The 25688-nt window shown below is 46.9% G+C and overlaps 1 protein-coding gene across 1 annotated transcript in view; it reads left to right on the top strand.

Annotated features, from left to right (window-relative positions):
* sema6bb (sema domain, transmembrane domain (TM), and cytoplasmic domain, (semaphorin) 6Bb) overlaps positions 1–13838 on the top strand; it is a gene marked incomplete at its 3' end in the record, with an annotated part of 302720 nt that extends 288882 nt beyond the window's left edge. The window contains exons 15-16 of the mRNA XM_084308423.1: positions 12139–12658; positions 13803–13838. Coding sequence (XP_084164549.1) covers positions 12139–12658; positions 13803–13838 — 556 coding nt within the window. The remainder of the gene's footprint in view (positions 1–12138; positions 12659–13802) is intronic.
* Positions 13839–25688: the final 11850 nt, after the last annotated feature.

The following is a 25688-nucleotide window of genomic DNA, read 5'->3' as shown; positions in this document are numbered from 1 at the left end:
ATATATTTAATTGTATTTGTATATTCTCTAATATTCCCTGATATCCCTTGTATATTCCTTGTACAATATGCATTGAATATCCATTCTAGCCTACTGAACATCCCATAATAGTCTCCATTCTACTATTGGTCGAGACCTTGGTGCCAGGCTGCCATACCCCTCAGACCCAGTTCAAACGTACCGCTCCACATGTACGAACAAGTCCTAGTTCCGCGTAGGAATCTGGCTACCGCACCACTAATGGGACTATTTGTTCATAGTGCGTATATAAACTGCGCTACTAAAGTAGGACTTTCTTTTCAGTCCAGTTTCTTACCCTCCAATAGAGTCACAGACGTAAAGCCTCCCCGCGACGCCACGTGTGGGAGTAAGGCCAAGTTCGCCTACCATCGGTATTGAGACATCGTGTATATTAATATTTGAATAGTCATATTTGGCACTATATCGTCGAGTTGGACGTAGTCTATTAAGCTAATAATAGTCTGTTAATATATAGTGCTTCGTGCGGTGAGAATACTACCGTAGTCAGTACCCCATCGTTTCGGGCAGAGAACTGGCTGCTTACCCAGGGTGGTTGACCCCATGTGAAGCTGCACCCGAGGAGCCCCAGAGCCGACGAGCGAGTGGACCTGTATACCGGATTATTCTACCGACGACAGCCCGCCTTCCCAGGCACGGATTATGCTTTGTATACTTTGATTATTCCATGGATAAAGACCCCCGACACTGCCGTGTGTTGGAACCCCCCCCCCTGGAGAGGACGCAAGGTGAGGAGACGCTCTGCAAGACGAGGTCGCTTCACGTCTCTCCCCCGTGGACCGGAGAGAGCCGGCCCACAAAGAGTCCACCTGCTTTCATCTGTGGTCCAAGGATCGCCGGCGCATTGAACGGCACTACAGTGGGTTCACCTGGGATACCCTTGGCCGGATGAGGCAGCCGGATTCTACCCCCCCCCCCCTCCTACTCCTGTCGGCTTACAAGCGACCGGATTAACCCCCTCTAGTGTATCTAGTATATAATCATTAAAGTATCATTGCTGTTATTCCTTAACTATTCCAGGTCGTATATTTACCACCTGCGCCTTCAGAGATTGGACATTCTCTATTGATATACCGACGAATACTCTTTGCCATAAAAGTGCATACTATTTCAATTCATAAATGTAATTAAGTGATTAAGTGCTTGTTCTACACACCATCGCTGTGTAGAAATAAAGACCTGTTTCGACTTCGTACATTTGTGTTGGATCCGTTTCATCTACGTGAGAGTGTTTATGATAATATATTTATGCCGTGTACTGGGTGGCCGAATATTAAGTACAAAGGTAGTGGTAGTAAGTATCATATCTAGTAATACAGTCAGGGAATTGTACCCCTCAGTTACAATTGGTCCTTCGAGCCGGAGGGTAATTAGTGTAATATTAATATAGTGTTATTAATATTGAAATGGCCTATGATGAACACTCCACGAAACGATCCTCCTAACCAACGCCCGCAGCGCGAACGACGGCTCCCTCAGTACTTAGAGGCTTACGCTGTCAGTCAACAACCTAGTCTTCTACTAACAGTAAACGCTGTAAAACTAGAAAGTAAAAGTATGTCTAACCCCAACGCCCAGACTACCCCGACCATAGAGGCCCCTACGGGCTCTAATGTAACTGACCAAGTTCACGGTGGGGACCAGTGGGAACCAGACATGACTTCACACCCCGCCAGTACTGAAGAAGTAGTCCCCGATGAGTCCCGGGAGGAATACAACGCTACCGAGAGAGAACTCGGCACGGAAGAAGACGGGGAGAGCACCGTGGAGATAGAACTCCAAGGCTCCGCAAGGAGTACCCCGAGGGAAGGCTCCCCTATACAACCGCCTTCTCCCAGCGAGGCAGAGAGGACCCTACAGCAGGCCTTCCTCATCAGCCTGAACGCCGCTGCTGAACGCGACCGACTGCAGATCCAGCAGCGAAGCGAACACGAGCAGATACGTCTAGAAATAAGACGCATTCAGATGGAAGAGAATGTGGCCCGAGAACGAGCCGGTGCTCAACGGGACGCAGCGCGCGACAGACAGCAGTCGCAACTAATAGAACAGCTGATCAGACGGACAACACCCTCTCCCTCCGCCAGAGGCTCCAGGAACTCGTCTAGACACACCTCCAGGGCGGCATCCCCTAGCCGAGTAAACAACCCTGAACTTGACCAACAGACGAGGTCTATACCCCCCACAGACCACCTCCCCCCACCGGTCCAAGCGAGACCTAGCAACCGGGAAGGAGCAGCATATCCTGTGGAGAGGCTAAACCAGAGACTACAAGCACTGGATGACCTAACTGAAGACGAAGAGGAAGAGGAGGAGAACCACGCCCGAAGACAGCACAGTACTCTACCGGACCAGGAGGCCCGGTACAGCCCAGGCTATACTCCCGCGGAGCTGCGCTACAGACCCCTGACTCTATACCCGGGTGAGCACGACGCACGACCCGCACCGAGGAACAGCGCCTGGACAAGCGGGCCATGGTACACTGCCGGTACCAGCCCATACCAAGGAGCGGGAGGAGACTCGCCTAGGAGGCCTCTCCCCCAACGCTCGCCGATGTATCCACAGTCAGCGTCATACATTGGCACGCCTATGGTACCCGACTTCACCCAAGAGAACCGGGCCCAGTATACAGAACTCCGCATGTGTCTGGAGACCATGTTGGTGGATGTATTGGATGAACGCCACAAATACGCCATCCTACTGAAGCACTTAAAGGTACCCCGCGCACATAATATAGCGCTCGCCTACGCGACTTCCACCACCCCATACACAGCAGCGCTGGTAGCATTGGACCAGAGGTATGGGCGCATATGGGATTACGTGATCCAGGAGATCCGACACATCGACCGCTTACCCCCAGCAATAGACAATCGAGCACTGGACGACCTGTCCATCAGAGTGCAGTCCCTGGTAGGGATGTTGGGAGCGCAAAGAGAGAAGGGGAGGCATGAACTTTACGCCAACTCAAATGTGGAAAGGATCCTGGAGAAGCTGCCGCCCGCTCGTCAGGAGCGCTTTAGGCGGCAGAGGGACCACAGAGACCCGAATGGCCCCGAACCGAACCTCCTCGATCTAGCAGACTTCCTGGCGAGAGAAGTCAGCAGCCTACGGCTAGATACATTCGGACGGAGCACCCCTGGCTCCAGAGAAGGAACCAGACGACTAAATGATGGAAGAAGATCGGTGACCGTGATGCACCAATCGGAGTCAGTACCGAGCAGCAGGAGCCACAGTACCCCCTCCAGAACGGAGAAGTGGAAGATAGTGTGCCCCTACTGTGAGAAAGAACACTGGCTAGCGCAATGTGACTCCTTCCCCAAGCTGAACGCGGAGGAAGCCAGTCAATGGATAAAGTCCAACAAGCGCTGTTTTCGCTGTGCGCGCTCACACATGGCAGCCGAATGCCGCTTAAAGAAAAGGTGCACCAAGTGCGATGGAGCCCATCTGGACATACTTCACGACAGTAACAGACGGCGCCCTTCACCTGCACCATCCAGCCGCAAAGCGAGCGTCATGTACATCGATCCCGCCAGCAGCAGTGGAGCCCGAGTACTCCTAAAAGTAGTGCGTGTGACACTAAGCTACCAGAATAAAGTCCTGGACACTTACGCCGTCCTCGATGACGGGTCAGAGAAGACCCTGCTGTTCGCCTCCGCTGCGGCCCAGCTAGGGCTGCGGGGAAGCGAAACCCAAATGACAATTCGGACAATAAGACGAGATTTGAAGACGATAAAGGGCGAGAATGTCTCATTCTCTATCGCAGCAAGCGGCCAGCCTGAGCGACGGTACCAGATTGCAGACGCTTTCACCAGCCAAGAAATAGGACTGTCGCGGTACACATACCCCGTCGCCAAGCTGATGGAGAAATATGCACATCTGCGCAAGTTACAGATCCCGCTCATAGACAATGCTATGCCGACCCTGTTGATAGGCTCCGACCATGCAGACCTCATTGTCCCGATAGACCGGGTTCATACCGGACCCCGAGGCTGTCCTGCAGCAGTCGAGACCCGTTTGGGATGGACTCTCCAAGGCCCGCTCGCCAAATCTCTCAACCGAAGTACAGCCACTAGATGTCTCCACTCCCGAGTCACAGAGGGAGAAACCGCACTCCTGCAACACGTAGAGCGGCTATGGACCTTGGAACAAATGCCCTTTAAGAACGGAAAGAAAGACATTCGCTCTAAAGATGACATTTACGCCATTCACCTCCTCGAGACAGGGACCAAGAGAGTCCCGGTCAACGGCGTGTTGAGGTACGCCACGCCACTCCTGCGGCGAGAAGGAATGCCTACTTTCCACGCCAAGACAGACGCCACAGAACGGTACCTGCTGAACACGGAGCGGCGCTTAGCCAAGAACCCCGCCCAAGAGAGTGTATACCGCGCTGAGATTGAGAAGCTCATCACAGCGGGACACGTCACAAAGATGGACATTAAAGAGGCTGACCAGACCACTGAATCGTGGTACGTGCCCCACCACAAGGTCCATCACAACGGTAAAGACCGCATAGTATTTAACTGCAGCTACCAGATCGGATCCCAAAATCTGAATAAAGAGTTACTGCCCGGTCCCACACTCGGCCCCTCCCTACTCGGCGTTCTACTCCGCTTCCGCCAGGAAAGGGTGGCCATCAGCGGGGACATTAAAGGAATGTTCCTGCAGGTGAGATTAGTAGAGGCGGACAAGCCCCTGTTACGGTTCCTATGGAGAGAGAAGCCAGGAGATGAGCACCCAGCCATCTACCAATGGGAAGTCCTCCCCTTCGGAACGACGTGCAGCCCCTGCTGTGCGACATTTGCACTACAGAAACATGTAGCAGAGGACCCAGCAGCGGACGAAGAGGTCCGACACAGCGTAAAGAACAGCTTCTACGTAGACAACTGTCTACAAAGCCTTTCAACCCAGGAAGAAGCCGAGGCTCTCCTGATTAAACTCCGCGCCTCATTGATCAAAGGCGGCTTTGATCTCAGGCAGTGGGCCAGCAGCGATCCGCAAGTACTGCGCAGCCTCTCCTCCGAGGACAAGGCAGCCAGGAGCGAGACCTGGATGGCTACAATCCCGGGAGAAGCCCAGGAGATGACCCTGGGATTGGTGTGGCGATTCAAAACAGATTCGCTTCACTACAGACACAAGCCCCTGACTACGGAGCAGGGAAGGCCGGCGGCGGCGCCGACCACCAGACGGAGTGTGTACACAACACTCGCCCGACAATATGACCCGCTAGGATGTATTCTACCGTACACCACCAGGGCAAAAATGATTGTACGAGCATTGTGGGACAAGGACCAGGGCTGGGACGACCCCATTCCCGCACACCTTGCATCCACCTGGAGAGAATGGGAGATGGAGCTCCACTCACTCCCAGGCGTTAATATGCGCCGAAGCTACTTCCCACCCACGGTGAGGCCAGAGACATGTAAAATGGACTTACACGTCTTCAGTGACGCCTCAGAGGTCGCATACGGATCAGTAGCCTACTTGCGGGCCCAAGACCAGGGGGGAGAGATCTACACAGCATTTGTCCTCGCCCGCTCGAGAATAGCCCCACGCAAGCAACAATCTATCCCACGTCTAGAGCTCTGCGCAGCCCTAGCCGGAGCGCACCTAGCCACGCTCATCCAACGTGAGCTCACCATACCGGTGTCTAGAACAATCCTGTGGTCAGATTCCACGACGGTACTCGCCTGGATCAAATCGGACTCATGCAAGTACAAAGTCTTCGTGGGAGTCAGAGTCACCGAGATTCAAGACTTAACCGAAGAGTTAACCGGAGAAACAGAGTGGCGCTACGTTGATACAAAACAGAACCCAGCTGACGTCATCACCCGGGGGATGCCCCTGGATGACCTCACCCGTCGCAATGTCTACAGTGACGGCCCCGCATTCCTAAGACTCCCGGAAGGACAGTGGCCCACGCCTATCCCGAGGGAAGCAAGTCCAGAGGAGGTGGAAAATAAGAAGTCTGTGTTCTGTGGATTGAGCACCGTAGCCTCCACCGACCCTAACATAGACGATTGCACGTCCATAGAGAGTGCACAACAAAGAACATTCCTGCGGTACCACCCGGAGTGCAAGTCCCCCGCTGATATGTCAGCAGCTAACTACGAGGAAGCAGAATTGCTTCTACTGCAGCGAGCCCAGAGAGACTCGTTCCCCGATGAATTGGCCTGTCTACAGGGAGGAAAGCCCGTCCCATCCGACAGCAGATTAATTCACCTGGCCCCCGAGAGCGACGCTCATACCCTCATCAGAGTGGGTGGTCGCCTACGCAGAGCCCCCAATCTACCGGATGACATTAAATACCCGATCGTATTGAACAGCCGACACAAGGTCACAGAGCTGATTATAAAGAAATACGATGAGGATGTACATCACGCAGGAGCAGAAAGAGTCTTCGCGGAAATCAGACGTTGTTACTGGATCCTACAAGGAAGAGAGGCGGTACGACGCTTCCAGCGAACATGTCTAGACTGCCGCAAGTGGCGCGCGCAGCCCAGCATACCAAGGATGGCTGACCTTCCTCCATGTCGCCTCCGAATCGGTGACAAGCCATTCCACTCAACGGGTATGGACTGCTTTGGCCCGCTGCACATAAAGAAAGGAAGAGGAACCGAGAAGCGGTGGGGTATTGTATTCAAATGCATGACCACCAGAGCGATACACATCGAGCTTCTCCCGACCATGAGCACAGACTCATTCCTTATGGCCTTCCGAAGATTCACATCACGGAAAGGAAGACCGTCTACCCTATTGTCCGATCATGGGACAAACTTCAAAGGCGGCGAAAGAGAGCTGAGAGAGAGCTTCCAAGCTATGGGCCCAGAACTTAAGACCCACCTCGCTCCAGCACAGGTTGATTTCCAATTCAACCCCCCAAACGCACCCCACTTCGGTGGCACTTGGGAACGAGAAGTGCGCTCCATAAAGACAGCCCTGTACGCAGTACTTGGGGCCCAGACTGTGGCGGAAGAAGTCCTACTGACAGTCCTCACGGAGATTGAGGGAGTACTTAACTCGAAGCCCCTCGGATATGTCTCCAGTGATGTGGCGGATATCGACCCAGTTACCCCCAACACACTCCTGATGGGGCGGCTAGATCCTGCATTACCCCAGACAATGTACCGGCCTGAAGAAGCGAACGGCCGACGAATGTGGAGGTACAGCCAAGTATTAGCCGACAAGTTTTGGAACAGTTTCCTACTGCACTACCTACCGTCTCTACAGACCCGCCAGAAGTGGGTAAAGGAGAGAGACAATTTGACAGAAGGAACAGTCGTCATGATTATTGATCAATCACTGCCCAGAGCTATGTGGCCGGCCGGCCGCGTAAGCAAAGTGATCACCGGTGCCGACGGCAAGGTCCGAGCAGCTGAAGTGCTCGTCCAGGGTCGCACTTACACCCGTCCCGTGGCAAGGCTCATAGAACTGCCTCGACTCCCAGACACAATCGATGATGACCATGACCCTACAACCCTATGACTTTGTGAAGTTGACTGACCCCTACAGCAAACCCTTATGTGTAAATAGACAACGCGATTAATCTGTCTCTGTTTAACTGATTAGGTCTGGGACCTATTCAGGGGGTGGCTGTTGTGAAGGGCCAGATTAAACCGAATATATATATTTATTTATATATATATATTTAATTGTATTTGTATATTCTCTAATATTCCCTGATATCCCTTGTATATTCCTTGTACAATATGCATTGAATATCCATTCTAGCCTACTGAACATCCCATAATAGTCTCCATTCTACTATTGGTCGAGACCTTGGTGCCAGGCTGCCATACCCCTCAGACCCAGTTCAAACGTACCGCTCCACATGTACGAACAAGTCCTAGTTCCGCGTAGGAATCTGGCTACCGCACCACTAATGGGACTATTTGTTCATAGTGCGTATATAAACTGCGCTACTAAAGTAGGACTTTCTTTTCAGTCCAGTTTCTTACCCTCCAATAGAGTCACAGACGTAAAGCCTCCCCGCGACGCCACGTGTGGGAGTAAGGCCAAGTTCGCCTACCATCGGTATTGAGACATCGTGTATATTAATATTTGAATAGTCATATTTGGCACTATATCGTCGAGTTGGACGTAGTCTATTAAGCTAATAATAGTCTGTTAATATATAGTGCTTCGTGCGGTGAGAATACTACCGTAGTCAGTACCCCATCGTTTCGGGCAGAGAACTGGCTGCTTACCCAGGGTGGTTGACCCCATGTGAAGCTGCACCCGAGGAGCCCCAGAGCCGACGAGCGAGTGGACCTGTATACCGGATTATTCTACCGACGACAGCCCGCCTTCCCAGGCACGGATTATGCTTTGTATACTTTGATTATTCCATGGATAAAGACCCCCGACACTGCCGTGTGTTGGAACCCCCCCCCCCTGGAGAGGACGCAAGGTGAGGAGACGCTCTGCAAGACGAGGTCGCTTCACGTCTCTCCCCCGTGGACCGGAGAGAGCCGGCCCACAAAGAGTCCACCTGCTTTCATCTGTGGTCCAAGGATCGCCGGCGCATTGAACGGCACTACAGTGGGTTCACCTGGGATACCCTTGGCCGGATGAGGCAGCCGGATTCTACCCCCCCCCCCCCTCCTACTCCTGTCGGCTTACAAGCGACCGGATTAACCCCCTCTAGTGTATCTAGTATATAATCATTAAAGTATCATTGCTGTTATTCCTTAACTATTCCAGGTCGTATATTTACCACCTGCGCCTTCAGAGATTGGACATTCTCTATTGATATACCGACGAATACTCTTTGCCATAAAAGTGCATACTATTTCAATTCATAAATGTAATTAAGTGATTAAGTGCTTGTTCTACACACCATCGCTGTGTAGAAATAAAGACCTGTTTCGACTTCGTACATTTGTGTTGGATCCGTTTCATCTACGTGAGAGTGTTTATGATAATATATTTATGCCGTGTACTGGGTGGCCGAATATTAAGTACAAAGGTAGTGGTAGTAAGTATCATATCTAGTAATACAGTCAGGGAATTGTACCCCTCAGTTACAATTATTATTATTATTATTATTATTATTAAACTAGGCGTTGCAGATCAAATATGAACAATTGCATATCCTATTTCTCGCTTAAGATGTATTATTGTGAACCGTTTAGGACAACGTTTTGGGTCCTGTTACCCACAGCCCACTTTGTGCAGTTCTCTCTACCGATTGTATAAAGTGGGAACAGGATACCAGAAGATTTATTTTCTGTTTACTGCAGAGAGGGGGGGACTGGGAGACTGTTACTGTACTGACCAAACACTCATATCAGTGATGGCTGGGGATAATAAAGGTTAATAAAGATTCTCTACATTACACACACACACACACACACACACACACACACACACACACACACACACACACACACACACACACACACACACACACACACACACACACACACACACACACACACACACACACACACACACACACACACACACACACACACACACACACGCACACATACACACACACACACACACACACACACACACTAGTACTAGCACTAGCACAGAGTACTGATCTAGGATGACTGTGCCCACTTGAATATCCCATCCCATTAATTTGAGAGAAAAGAAATGTCTGTAGTGGAGCGAATCACCTTGGGATTCTTAATAGACACTTTCCTCAGCTAACAGATATGCACCCATCAGCTAGCAAATACACTGACCCTGGTGGCATGGGCAGATTATGAAACCAAGGGCCCCAATAATGGATTTTAATTATTTGGTTTTGATTGGTGCATGATGACAGTATTACTGACCGGGCATAGCTACTGGGTAAATGCGGTGCCCCGAGAGCCCCAGGTTCACATCTAGGTTAATTTCATCATTTCACTCAATTGGAATATGTCAATGCAAGCAGGATTTTATTTTAAATGGTATTTAAATACAAGGGCAACAATTTGTCAGATATCCTAGAGATGAGTATTCCAGTACATCCTAAAGTTATGTCGGACAGAGTAGACCCATAGCACTTTCTTTCCCTGAGGCCCCCTAGTGGCATAATCTGGCCATGATAATAATTTTGGTTCTGTGTGTGTGTGTGTGTGTGTGTGTGTGTGTGTGTGTGTGTGTGTGTGTGTGTGTGTGTGTGTGTGTGTGTGTGTGTGTGTGTGTGTGTGTGTGTGTGTGTGTGTGTGTGTGTCACATCCGGCGGTGATACACAGAGTGTTAACATCGAATCTGGATCGCAAGAAATTACCCCTGACAGGCAAGTTTGATAGAAAATCAATGATTCTCTTATATTTGCTCCTGTCGGGAGATATTCATCAGAACCCAGGCCCAGTCATGACTCGTAAACAAACGAGACAGTTAGGTCTGCTGACCCAGGAAGCGGCGACTAACATCACGATCAACGGCAACATCCCTCCACTAACACCTCTACAGAAGAACACACGAGAGGTCGCAGCAAGAAGGAAGGAACCGGGGTTCACAAACAGCAAAGCATCGCCCGATGGCCGGCGAGCTAGCATGGTTAACAACCCAGGACAAAGGACCCCGCCCTCTCCCCTCCCCCCTCCCCACCTACCGCCACCCGGACAACCAGACATCGCAGAACTGAACACAGACGATCGACACCTCAAACTCGACGACATAAACCAGATAACAAACACAAATGGACTACACATATTCCACCTGAACACAAACAGCCTAAGACCCAAACTGGCTGAAATAAGACAATTGTTTATGAACGGTAAGGCAAACATACTATGTTTCTCTGAAACAAAACTCGACGAATCAGTGAAAGACCCAGAGATTCAAATAAAAAATTACTCAATAGTCAGAAATGATAGGAATAGGTGGTGTCTGTCTGCGTGTATTTTCATAAAGATACCAAATTCATTAACCGTACTGACCTGAATCATGAGACGATTGAAACTGTATGGGTTGAAATTTAGTTCGAAAGGGCTAAATCTGTACTAGTCGGCACAATCTATAGACTGCCAGAACAGAGTGCGGCTTCTATGATACACTTGACGGTGTTTAGCTGGGGTTGAACATGTAGAAAAAAATCTTATTGGGGACTGGACCACGGATATGCTACGTAAAGAAGCACCCATCTTCAAGGCCTTCAGTAGGTTTTGTGATCTGCACAGTTTCAACCAGCTGATTGATTGATTGATTGATTGATTGATTGATTGATTGATTGATTGATTGATTGATTGATTGATTGAAAACTTTATTAACAGATTGCAGAATGGGTACAATACAGTACAGCTCAATACACACAATTGTTAAGGAGATGCAGACCAGAGAAAGACTTTCGTCTTGTTTACATCAGGGTCCCCCATTTTCAATTAATCAGGACATATATGACATACATGACATACAGGTATACAGTACTGCTACATCTATACATTTATGACATACCAGATTTGCAAATACAGTACTGTTTGTGATACAAAAAGAGTCCAGAAGGGCGGTCAGGTGGCGTAACGGAGATTGCGTTCGTCACCAAACCCCGGAGCGGCTAGATTCGCCTGTTCGAATCCAGCTCACAGCTCCGGGGTTGTCACCAGCTTGGCTGGCCGTTCACACTAATACAATTGGCAGTATTAGAGGGTGGGAGAAGCTGGCGGGGTGGGTCCGGGTCGTTGTAAACTTCGACTCCTACAGTTCGGTCGGGGCGCCTGCTAAGCGCGGATAGGACTTGAGTGGGATAGTGTGATCCTTCCACACGCTACGCCCTCTCAATGAGAATCCGCGCTGCCAGGTGAAAAGAAGCGGTTGATTGGCTGGACGTGTGTCGGAGGAAGCACGTGATAGCCTCCACTCTCCCAGACCGACTGTGGGGGGTAAGTGCGCAGCGACCAGGAAGGGGATTGGGAATTGGCATAACGACTAACATTGGGATGGGTGTCATGTGTCGGCTTGCCATGCTGTTGTATGTTTATCTGTCCATAGTAGAAGACCTTAACCAAGTGTGTACCCATCTTCACAGACCGAGGAATGTTCTTGGAGGGCAAGGCTTCTATGTAGACCATCCGGTCTCCATTGGAACAGTTTGTCAGCTGGTTGTTGTAACGAATCATTCGTTTCATGACATTGCCTACCATCCTCTGATCTCTGCAACAGATTCACGGAATTCTTCCAAAACAAAATCGACGCCATCTACCAGCAGCTCCAGTCTACTCCTGTGTCCCCCACACCTCCGGTTGCTAAACATGACCCTCTGCCCCATCCCACCCACTCCTTTTCATCCTTCTCCCTGGTGGACACCGACTCCATTACGAAGCTGGTGTCTGGCTCTAAATCTTCCACCTGCTCTCTGGACCCTATGCCCACCACCCTGGTGAAGGCTGGCCTGCCTGCCCTCTGTCCTCTCATGGTAGACATCATTAACTCATCCCTGTCCACTGGCTCCGTCCCTGCTGACTTAAAGGTGGCAGCAGTCACCCCAATTCTAAAAAAACCCGGTCTGGACCCCGATAACCTCAACAACTTCCGCCCCATCTCAAACCTCCCCTTCCTCAGCAAGGTCCTCGAGCGCGCAGTAGCCGCCCAGCTACAGAGTCACATGGCCTACCATGACCTGTTTGAACCACTCCAGTCTGGGTTCAGGGCTAAACACAGCACCGAGACCGCCCTGATCAAGGTGACAAATGACCTCCTCATGGCTGCTGATGCTGGCAACATCAACATCCTCATCCTCCTGGACCTCTCAGCTGCCTTCGACACCATCTCACACTCAATCCTCCTAGACCGCCTGGAAAGTGTCCTTGGCATCACTGGTACCCCCTTGTCCTGGTTCACATCCTACCTCACCAACAGGTGGCAGTATGTTTCCCTCGGGGGCTCCAGGTCAGCTCCAGCACTTGTTAAACAGGGTGTTCCCCAGGGTTCGGTGCTAGGTCCGCTCCTTTTTATGATTTACCTCCTCCCACTCGGTGACATCATAAGGAAACACGGCCTCCACTTCCACTTCTATGCAGACGACACACAGCTCTACCTCCACACCAACCTACTCCACCCCTACACTCCAGCACGAGGCCTCCGATCCTCCAACTCCGACCTCCTCACCATCCCCCGCACCAGGCGTTCCACACTGGGAGACCGAGCTTTCGCTGCAGCAGCCCCCAGACTGTGGAACTCCCTCTCCCCCCTCATCCGAGGCTCTGACACCATCAACCTCTTCAAAACCAAGCTAAAAACCCACCTGTTCACACTTGCCTTTACGCAACACGGCCCCGCTCCCAAGTAGCCCACCCCTGACTCTTTTTAAGCCACAGATTCCGTTGTTTTGTTTTGTTTTGTTGTTTGTTTGTTTGTTTGTTAATTTTAACCACTTCATCCAATTGGACAGAACTTGCCTCCTTTTTTATTTATTTTTATCTCTTATCTTATTTGTTTTTTCTTGTTGTTACTATACACAGATCTTTTATGTATTTTATTATATATATTTTTTCAATTTTATTACTTACTTTTATTTTTTTCCATCCTTTCCTTGTACAGTGTCCTTGAGTCTGAGAAAGGCGCTTCTCTCTTAAAATTCAATCTATTATTATTATTATTATTATTATTATTATTATTATTATCTTACACCCTCTTTGACTCAAAAACTCAGTCACAATGCTATCATCAGCAGATTCAGGTAGCTCTTTAATGTTGATCTGAACTGCATTCTGATTAGCCATGCGTGATTTAAGGCTAAAAGGGTTGTCATCTTTCAGGTCAATATGTATTCCACGAACCACGATTCCTCTCATAAGGAGTTTGGCTCTTGCTTCTTTATCACGCAGGTAGATACGCCAGAGTGCTCCAACTCTTTGCACTGACCTTAGATGATTTGGGTGGACCTCCTGTATGAGGCAGTGGTAGATCTCTCCTTCTCTCACTGGTTTCTTGATGGACTCATCTCTTGTTAGGATTTCCCTCTCCATAATGAAGACAAGGAGGATTGCTTCATTTGTCAAGTTGCGCCCAGCCACCACACTCCATGTGTCCTCTTTGGCTGGGCCCGACTCAGCCATGTTGCCTTGTTTGTGTCACCGATGTCTGTTTACTTGTTGCCAGATGCCTGTTTCCAAGCTCCAGCCGAGAGGCAGGAGCTGGAAAACACAACTGCACCACAGCCCAAAGTCCTATGTAGCACAGGTCCAAAGTTTAAAAAAGAATTCCACTGAAAATGAGTATGAAAATGAGGTTTTTGTCCACAAAAATTCAGGGTGAAAATACAAAATGGCCGTCCCCGGGTGTATGGTGCCTGGCTGCTGCTAGGCCTCACTCAGATGGAAACTGGAGTTTAGGCTCAATCCAAATCCAGTCCCTGATTTGAATAAAAAATCTAAACTGTTCCTTTGCAAGTTTATAAAAATCCACTTATACACCACTGATGAAAATTGGTTCAAAGAAATACTGAGGATTGTCTAGATTTTTGATATATTGTTCCAACACTACTTGACCCTAAAACCACACACGTCGGCCAACAGTGGTCTCATGGCGCCATGTAGCGGGCACCGCCAGATGGTGCAGGCCATTATTTTGTGTTGGTTAAATGTAATTGATTTGATTTCCTCGTGTATGTTATCCTGGGCTCTTCCTTCCCTTGTTTAAATGTCGTCCTCCTGTCTGGTTGTTGTTTGTGATATTGCTTTTTGTGTCTAGTTTGGTGTTTATTTGTTTCTGTGTGTTGGACTGGCTTGCCAGTTGTTGCCAATTATAATTAGTCGTGTATTTAAGTGTGGGTCTGTCCTCACTTCCTTGTGGCGTCATACCTCCGTGTTCCTGTACCTGTCGTGTCACTGCTCTCGTCGTCCTTGCCCTTTTGTTGTTTTGTCTGAACACCCCACAGTTTGGGAACCACTGTGCTAATCCATCACCCACCATAGTGGGCTTCATATTTCATTGCTCCTGTAACTGCACTAGATGAGAAATCCCAAAAATCCTGTGTAGGCTCCGTTCACCTTATTCACTTTGTTATGTTTGTTTGTAGTTATTGATATAAGGTGAGGCACAGATGCGTTCATGTCAATGTTAAAACATAGCTATAGAAATGGCACTTCCAAGAAAGGAAATAATCAAAACAACAGGCCGAACACACAATCGGAATTACAATCTCAAGATTACCTGATTTGAAATACATGGAAGTTAATTTGCCATTTGCTCATCAACATGAATCAAAGTGAAATAAGATAAATTGTTTGAAATGTGTTAAAAAAGAAAATCCCCATGGTTACTTCTTGTTACCACGGCCACCATACACTGCATGGTGATGCCGATATGTAGTAGCTGAGTGACCTACAATCAGCGGTGATGACAGTGAATGTCCATTGGCTCATCAATTGGATTTAGTGGGCTGGAGGTCATAGGAGGTTTCTGGTGACTGGTGAGGTCTGATGATGAACGTTATTAGCCACATGAATAGAAGGTGGAACAGAGGACACGAAGAGAGAGAGAGAGGGACATGCCTGTGTGTGTGCATGTGAATGTCCGTGTGTGTGTGTGTGCAGGGCCGCCTGGGAGAAATGCGAGGCCCTGTGCGAAATTTTAACGCGAGCCCCCCCCCCCCTAAAGGTAAAAAAAATTAAATAAAAAATTCCCATACAGTCAACATATTCTTAAATAATAGCGCTGCCCGAGGCTGGGCATGATGCAGTCAACATATAGCAAGAGAGAGAGAGAGAGAGAGAGAGAGAGAGAGAGAGAGAGAGAGAGAGAGAGAGAGAGAGAGAGAGAGAGAGAGATAAGCAAGACAGCTAAGATGAGCCCCTAAAGGATATTCAACTTTTAATGGAAGAACAAAACAGAAGGAAAAGATAACTTCACAAAGGCAACATGAATATACATAGATCCAAAAAGACAAAGATCAACACTTAAATCCAAAGAGAAGAGGGTCTATACCAGAGAAAACAAAGTAGCAAGGAGCCAACGGCCGACATCAGCTAAATAGGCTAACTGCAAATAGAGTGGCCAGGTACTGACGCTAGCTCGACAGAACGTTAGCTACGACAGCTAGCCGGCCCGCTTGGCTCAATATAACGTTAGCTACGACAGCTAGCCGGCCCGCTTGGCTCAATATAATGTTAGCTACGACAGCTAGCCGGCCCGCTTGGCTCAATATAACGTTAGCTACGATAGCTAGCCGGCCCGCTTGGCTCAACATAACGTCTATGACAGCTAGCCGGCCCGCTAGCTCAACATAACGTTGGCTACGATAGTTAGCCGGCCCGCTAGCTGAACATAACATTAGCTACGATAGCTAGCCGGCCCGCTAGCTCAACATAAGGTTAGCTACGATAGCTAGCCGGCCCGCTGGTCCAACAGAACGTCAGCTACGATAGCTAGCCGGCCCGCTGGCTCCACATAACGTTAGCCAACATAACGTTAGCCACGATAGCTAGCCGGCCCGAGAGAGAGAGAGAGAGAGAGATATCTCCACGGCGGGAATAGAATAGAGTGCATTAAAAACTCACCAAACGTCCAAGAGGATGGAGACAACCGCGTGGAGTTGACGAAGTTCATCTGCCGAACGACCGTCCTCTTCATCTTGGCATAACAATGCTGCACGCGCTCTCTCTAGGTTAGCTAACGCTAGTTAGCCTTTAGCTAAGCTACTAGCCGACATGGCTATCCCGACTGAACCACACGTTAGAACTCGATATTATAACGTAGCTAAAGCTAACTAGCTATCCCTGCCTTTAGTTAAGCCAACATGGCTAGCCTGACTGAACTTTCTAACATGCAACAACTTTCATCTTCAGTCCATCTGCCGAACGACCGTCCTCTTCGTCTTGGCTGGCATAACCTCCAATGCTGCACGCGCAAAATAGTCAGACGCAGCTGACGCACGCCGGCCGACTGTACACATGTAACCCCTCCCTTCGTTGAAACCAATAGTATGTCTGCTGCAGAGCCCCAGAGCTCCAATAGTGTATCTGCAGAGCCACAGAGCCAGGAACAAGTCAGACACATTCTACAAACGTGTCTAATGTGAAATATATAAGCATATAAGCAAAACTAGATTTTAGGTCTGTGATGAAAAGGGGTCTCGCGGGAAGGGAGGCCTCGCAAAAAAAATAAAAAAAAATAAAAGAAAATAATAAAGAAATAATAAATAAAAAATATTATTATAATATAATATTTTTTTTTATATTTTTTTGTGCGAGGCCCCCCTTCCCGCGAGGCCCTGTGTGACCGCACTGCTCGCACACCCCCTGAGGCGGCCCTGTGTGTGTGTGCATATTTCACAAATGATGTAGTGCTGTGTTCGAACCCGTCGACAGTAAATCAATGATTTAATCGTTATTCCTTTCATCTGTGATCTATCGTGTCTTCTTCTGTTGCCATCTGAGATGGAACCCACTGAGCCTGAGCGTTACCTAACATTCTCTCATACTTGATTTGTATGTTGGAGCCATCTTTGAACCTTTAAACGCCATGAAGCTGTCAGCAATGAAGCTGAAGCTGAAGCTGTCAGCAATCCCTTCGTCTATATGAATTGAAAATGGGGGACCCTGATGGAAACAAGACAAACGTCTTTCTCAGGTCTGCATCCCCTTAACAATTGTATGTATTGAGCCGTACTGTATTGTACCCATTCTGCAATCTGTTAAATAAAGTTTTCATTCATTCATTCATTCATCCTGCCATCCAATACAAGACACATATCAGCCAAAAGAAAAAGTATAATTATTAAAAAAATTAATTCATTACACAATACGTCCGTCCGTCCGTCCGTCCGTCTGTCTGTCTGTCTGTCTGTCTGTCTGTCTGTCTGTCTGTCTGTCTGTCTGTCTGTCTATTTAATGCTTTTAGCTACAGATAGCAAAACTGATCACAAGTTATGGTCACAAGATGTGGAGGTCTGCGGAATGTCACAACAGGAGATGCTTTGTTGTCTGGTCGTGTCCTCATTTCTGGATATTACACGCTACATTTTACATTTACATTTACATTTTGTCATTTAGCTGATGCTTTTATCCAAAACGACTTACAAGTTTTGTACGACAAGTCAGCAGGAAGGGTACAACTCTAACAGCTGAGTAACAATGTTCATTGTGCTGAGTGCTACAATGTAGGTTAGTATATTAGGACAAGTGCACGACAGTAAGGTTAGTTAGGGTTAGTTATTTTTTTTATAAATAAAAAATAATAATTAAGGTATTGATAGAAGAAGTGTGTCTTTAGTTGACGGTGAAAGATTGGTCAGGTTTCGGCTGTCCTAACTGTGGTGGGAAGTTCGTTCCACCATTGTGGGGCAAGGACCGAAAATAGGCGGCTTCTCTTTGATGACCCTCCCAGAGCTCGGATAGGGGTGGGTCTGAGGTGGCCAGAAGATGCAGAGCGTAGAGGTGTCGTATCTGATTTCAGATACTCTGTTCTATGTACCTGCATTGGTATCAACCCAACTGTAAAAATGGATGTCCAAACATGCGCTCCTGATTTGTGGCAAGTTTATTAACAGAAGCAAGATGGCTGCTTCATAAAAAACTCTTGCTGTTGCTCAAAAACACTGGATGGTTACAATAATTCAAGGTTTGCACCGGATCTCCAAACTACTTTTACAAGAATGTTCATTGGTATGGTCAACACCGTCGTCCTTGGCAACGTAGATATAGCTTATCCTTCACCATTGGGGCAGTCCATCCGACGTCTTTTTCTTCTTTTCATCATCATCTCTTTCAACTCCCCCTAGTGTCTAGGTGGTCCTGTATTTCTAGGGTGATGACATCACAGCCCGTGACATCATACCAGGTTTTCCTCCAATCCACAACAGTTTCGGTTTGACTTTGAAAAAATAGGCGTGGCTTACCTAACTGCCAAGCTTTCAGACAGTGATTCTTTACAACTCATTTTAAGACTAAAACATTGTTACTATTACAGTTATAACACATAATATATGAATTTGCAGCTTCCTCTTTCAAGAACACACATTTCAATATAAAACATTCCTTATTAAGATCAGAATAAGGCATAACCTCTTTAAAAACAGATCTTTCTAGATCATTATCTTAAATTAACCAGTTACAATGGTAGATCTATTAACCTTATACATTGTAAAAATACAATTGCACCTTGTTTTCATTACAGACTATATATTCTAATAATACCTTTTAAATTATAACAGTATTTATGTCAGTTTTACTCTTTTGTTGTAATTAGAAGACATATGGTTTTTCCCTGTTTATTCTTAAAATACTTTCCTTTATCATAACATCAGTTCATCGCATTGGATAGATTAACACCGTCAAGGACCACATTTGTTCTTAAACTCATGATTTGACATAATTTTACCAAACACAAGCTTCTATTTCCTGGTTATATTTTAAGTAATCTTAAAAGAGCAGTCTGGCTACTCGCTTGTTGACACAGCTGTTTATCACTTCCATGTGACTTGAATGTTATCACCTGTTTTCTGGCCGAACCATTGTTTTTAGCCTTCGGGGGTGAATCCCCTCTGTTTTGGATTCCTTTGAGGCTCGTAGAGGTGTTGATTATTCTAAATTAGTTTCTGTTGATACTTCCTGACCCAGCTGTACTACTGTTGACACAGATGTTTTGATCCAGCTATGTCAGAGGTCACAAGAAGATTTCCCCTAAATCACTTCCTCCAATATTCCAACTTAGAGACAATAGCCATCTAAGAATATGTATATTTGTCCAAAATATACTACAAACCACTCTTCGTGGTTCATAAACCACCGTACAACCCTCGATACTGTACATCCCATAACCAAACATTAATATTCATTCAGGGAGGGGGAGTCAAAGGTCGCCTTGTTGACCTTTGATCCCTCCCCTTCTTCTTTTGTCGAGGCCTCGGCCGCCTCGTGCTGTAGGAGGCCTTTTAATGAAAGGACGGAGGATAGTAGTACCAGAGACTTTGCAAACAGAAATGCTGGCACGTTTACATGAGGGACACATGGGGATATCTAAGTGCAGAGCGAGAGCAGAGCAGTCAGTGTGGTGGATGGGCTTAAGTAGTCAGATCGCTAAGGTAGTAACACAGAGTGAAACATGTGTGAAGAGTCAGACACGGCATCCAGAGCCAATGATGCCATCGACATTGCCTCAGCGGCCGTGGCAAAAGGTAGGGGTGGATATGTTTTACCTAAAGGGCACCACCTACCTGTTAGCAGTAGACTACTATTCAAGGTACATTGAAATAGAGAAAACCCCCATTACCACAACTAAAGGAGTGATCGAGGCGTTAAAGGCCATGTACTCCAGACACGGGGTCCCAGAGGTCCTGCGGAGTGATAATGGTCCACAGTTTGCGTCAGCGGAGTTTGCCGCCTTTGCCACAGATTATGACTTTGCTCATGTGACAAGTAGCCCGTACTTTGCCCAGAGCAATGGAGAGGCAGAGAGAGCTGTCAAGACGGCTAAGTCACTGTTGAGTAAGAATGAAGACGCACACAGGGCACTGTTAGCGTACAGTTCACATTCCACCATTCTGAAACCACTTCAATCACTATACAAACAAGCAATAAAAGTTCTAGACAAGAAACCATTCAGGTACCATCACCATAATTTTTTCTAAAAAAATATTATCTACTCAGTTGGGAAAACCTGACTCTTTATAAAAACGTCTGTCTAGTTTTTAAAATAAAGTGTGGATTGGCTCCTCCTCCTTTGTCCGGTTTCATCAACCTCAAGTCTGCCTCAACCATGCAGGAACACTAGAGGTGCGCCAAGGGGGGACTGTACAATCCCTTTAAAAAAAATAGTATTTGGCGAGGCCGTCTTTTCATATAGAGCATCCCACCAATGGAACTCAATGCCTCAAACAATTAGAGTGTCCACATCATATCATTCATTCAAGTGCAGGGTTAGGGAATGGCTCATTGATAACCAGAATTGTCAACACTGAGGTGTCTGTGTGTGTGTGTGTGTGTGTGTGTGTGTCTGTGTGTGTGTGTGTGTGTGTGTGTGTGTGTGTGTGTGTGTGTGTGTGTGTGTGTGTGTGTGTGTGTGTGTGTGTGCGTGCGTGCGTGCGTGCGTGCGTGCGTGCGTGCGTGCGTGCGTGCGTGTGTTTGGTTTTTGGTGCGTTTGTCTATGTCATGATGTGCTCTGTCCTTGTGTCCATGACTGTATTGTGACCTGTATCCCTATTGTATGTCTATGTGCTCTTGTTGTGTTTTTATTCTAATGTTATTTATCTTGATTTTATTCTGTTTTTATTGCTAACCCTTTTTCACACAGGATTTTTGCCTGTACCTTCTGGCAGGGGGACTGCCAATGGAAATTTGTCTTTTGGCTCAAATTGTGTGCATTTACATTTGTAAAATGTTTTATTAATGTACGCTGTCCCCCTTGATCAAATAAAGTAAACCTAACCTAACCTAAACCTATGTAATGAGAAATTCTACACACCTAAGTACAGTAAGTAATGCTTACATTATGTGCAGGCTATCAAGCTTGTCACGGATACCCTGCTTAATTAAAAGTGACCTTTTGGCTTAAGACACTACACCAAAAGTTATACAGTACCACACAAAAATAAAAAGGAATAAGAGGTAGCAATTTGCTTCAGCTTCTCAAATGTCACAATGTGTTTTGTCATCATATGAAATATTAATGTGGCATGCACAACAAATCCTGGTAAATGCTGCCTTCAGTTCTAGTAAAGGTAGTACTTTTAGCTGGCATCATCTTCAGAGGTTGCTCATTAAGTCAATATCTAGATCTATAGTCTAGAGGTTCTTAATATTTTCCTGCCCTGCACTCAAAAGTGAAAAATGTAGTCTCTCACCCTGTGAACCAAGCGTATAAAATATATTGCTACTGTCGCCTGGACCCAGCAGAAGAAAAAGCTGTGACACATTTTGGGCTCTGACGATAACGGTTACGAAACAATGGTCAGAGCCTGTTATAGTGCTGAGGGAGGCTGAATGCGGTAGATTTCTGGTGTGCCCTGGTCATAACAGAAAATAGTTCTGATGTTTGTTAGGCAATCTTTCCTGTGGTGAAAATGGAAGATAATAAAGTGTCATTCAGATGTAATCATTCTCTCTATTGAATCCAGGATTACATTAAAGCTCCCAGGGCCACCTCTGGTGATTACTGAAGGGTTTATAAGCAGTAAATTGTATATTGCTAAATTCCTCCAGCAATCCAATTTAGGCTACTTTACTCTACCTTCCAACAGTTTGGACAGATTGATGCCTGTATAATAGTGTTGTTACAGTACATATAATGCTTCTGGTGTTTCAATCAAAATAATAAGAAAGGAATACTTGATATAATAAAAATAAATTATGTATTTAATCTTATATAAAACTAATAAGCAGGACCTACTGTAGCTGCTATTGTTAAAAGGTCAGTTAAAATCTATGTGGAATTGCTTCAACAGTTGCGGGCAATTCTTTCAACGATAACAGGTTTGTGGATTACTTTATTGTTGCAAGGCAATGGTTGTGTGCATGCCCATCAATGGTTGTGTGTGCATGCCCAGGTTGTGTGTGCATGCCCATCAATTGTTGTATGTAGTGGGGGCACTGAGCTGTACGTAGGTCAGAACAGATAACTACCCCCCCATCTCTCTCTCTCCAGGCGCGACCCGCCTCCTCTGGCTCTCCCCTTCCCTCATCTCCCTCCCCCCTCTCTCTCTCTCTCCAACTCTCCTCCCTCTGGCTCTCCCCTTCCCTCGCTCTCCCTCCCCTCTCTCTCTCTCTCTCCAACTCTCCTCCCTCTGGCTCTCCCCTTCCCTCGCTCTCCCTCCCTCTCTCTCTCTCTCTCTCTCTCTCTCTCTCTCTCTCTCTCTCTCTCTCTCTCTCTCTCTCTCTCTCTCTCTCTCTCTCTCTCTCTCTCTCTCTCCTCCTTCTGGCTTTCCCCTTTGATTGATTGATTGAAAATGTTATTAACAGATTGCAGAATGGGTACAATACAGTACGGCTCAATACACACAATTGTTAAGGGGATGCAGACCAGAGAAAGACTTTCGTCTTGTTTACATCAGGATCCCCCATTTTCAATTCATCATAACATATATGACATACATGACATACAGATAGACAGTACTGCTACATCTATACATTTATGACATACCAGATTTACAAATACAGTACTGTTTTTGATACAAGAAGAGTCTAAAAAAGAGAGTATATACATTTGACGAAGAAACTGTACATTGGAGGAGGTTGGTAGGTAGGAGGTTGGTAGGAGGGGTGGAGGGGGGGGTTGGGTAGGTGGGGTGGGGGGGGGGGGTAACTGTACATTGGATTATCGACTAAACCTTACTTGGTCCCAAGAAGAGGGTCTCGTGTATTATTTGGTTTAATAGGAAATTTATTGTACATTGGAGGGGGTTGCGTTAGGACATTTACAGGGGCCAGTTTCGAATTGCAGTCTCTCGTAGGTGCTTTTTGAGAGTGGTTTTGAAAGTGGGTAGTGATTCACATTCCTTTACAGCTGTGGGTAGGGCGTTCCACATTGATGTTGCATAATTGCTAAACGTGTTTAGTCCCTTGTTTGAGCCAAATATGGGTTTAACATGATTTGTGGAGCGCCCTCTGGTGTTGTGATCGTGGTATTCACTGACCTTTGGGAATTATTTTGACATGTACAAGGGTACCTTAGTCGTGTAGTGTATCTTGTAGACCAGGCCCATTGCAAGTTGCTGTACTCTGTCGTCTACTCTAAGCCATCCTAGGTTGTCAAAGTGGGCAGGGGTGAGGTGGGTTCTAGGAGTAAGGTCAAGCAGTAGTCTGACCAGTTTTGAGATGTTTGTAATTTAGTTTTTAGTGCCTTTGAGGTGCTTTGGTACCATGAGGTGCAAGCATAGTCGTAGTACCCTTGAATGAGTGCTCCTGCCAGAGTCTTCAGGGTATTCTTGTTTACCAGAGAGGAGATCCGGTACAAGAATCGAGTTCATTGGTTGACTTTTTTTTATTACATTGGATGCCATTTTGTCACAGGAAAGATTTGTCTCTAGGATGGAACCTAGGTATGTAATTTCATCTTTTCTTGTGACAATACTGTCACCCACTGTAACTGAACCTTCCCTTGCTCAAGTTCAAGTTTCAAGTTTCTTTAATAGTTGTCATACAGAAGTACAGAATACTTTTATACAAAATGCTTCTTACTGTTACGCTCCAGAGACTGTGCAAGACAAGATAAGTATGAAATAAAATAACATAGTATAGCATGTAAATTAGAAGTAAAAAAATGAGGTCACAGTGTTCAGTATAGACATATGTACAATGTTCGATGCAGAATAAACGTAACTGAGTTGCCATATAATATACAATATACTATGCAGTGTACTAATATACAATACTATATAGTGCAAGGCAGAAATGGGATGAGGTGCAATTTAGGTACAATTTACAGTAGGTGTACGAGTTGTAGTGCAAATCCTTTATCAATAAATATAAAGTGTGTTTGTGTGATCTAAAGTGTGGAGAGTGGGTGCTGCAGTGTGTTGTTTGTTTAAGTGAGTGTGTGCGTGTGGGTGTGTGTGCTGTGTGCATTTGATGGTTGTTGCATAGTGTTTATTGTTCGTTTAGCAGCCTGATGGCCTGGGGATAGAAGCTTCTTCTGAGTCTTTCTGTGCTCGCCTTAAGACTCCGGTATCGCTTGCCTGACCGCAGCAGTTCAAAGAGGCAGTTGTTCGGGTGGCTGGAGTCCTTGATGATTCTCTTAGCCTTCCCCCTGCACCGCTTGTTGTAATCTCCCTCCCCTGTAACTCTCCCTCCCCTCTATGGTTCCTGTCCACTCTTTCACTCGTCCCCTCTGCATTTATCTATTCTCTGCATCTCCTACCTATCAGAGAAAAAATACATCACCTGCTATGCTCAAGACTGACAGCAACACACGCAAGGTACCAAGCATCTTCACAACGTGTCACCTTCTCTTACATACAAACCTGAATAGGGTTTGTAACCAGTGTGTCCACAGTGTATTTCACCTGCTGTTCAATACAGAGGCTGTCCAGCTCAAGTTTGATTTAACATGGATATTCCTGGCACCCAAGTGGCGACCATGTAACGTCGCGAAGCGGCCGACCGGGGTTCGATTCCCGGACCCGGCGTCCTTTGCCGAATGTCTCCCCCCTGCTCTGTCTCCCGTTCTTCCTCTCTCTCTCTCTCTCTCTCTCTCTCTCTCTCTCTCTCTCTCTCTCTCTCTACCGGACTGCCCGGTAGTAAAAAGCAATAATGCTAAAAAATAAATCTTTAACATGGATATTCCTCCAATGCGTTTCAACTCACTCAAGTTGAGTCTTCATTGGGGAGTTAAAGGGGACATGCATTATAAATAGCTTTTTTCTGTGTTTAGCATGGTTTTATAGTAATAGGGGTTGGTATCAATGGGTCTGTGTCTCTAATTACCATATTGACTCATCAGTCTAGTCTCGAGTTTACGAGATCTTCCCTCACTCAACTAAGCTGTTCTGATTTGACGGTATTGCTGACGTGAATAGGGTACTGATTTGTATAACTAACTATGGTTGACAGCGACAGCAGAGCGAGTGGAAATATCTTCACTTCCTCAAACATAGTGTAAGCCGACACTTCCTCAAACGGGTTTTGACTGCAAGCAGGGAGCGGACGAGCAAGAGAGAGGGAGAGATAGAGAGGGAGAGAGATGGAGAGAGAGAGGGACCCGTCTTCTCTCACACACACGCAGCGTTTACACAGTGCTCCGTGCCTCCGTGTGTCCCTCTCTCTCTCCCTCTCTATCTC

This window comes from Notolepis coatsorum, assembly GCF_963971535.1.
Source record: "Notolepis coatsorum genome assembly, chromosome: 2".
Taxonomy (NCBI): Eukaryota; Metazoa; Chordata; class Actinopteri; order Aulopiformes; family Paralepididae; genus Notolepis; species Notolepis coatsorum.
This window is presented reverse-complemented; position numbering and strand designations above follow the sequence as displayed.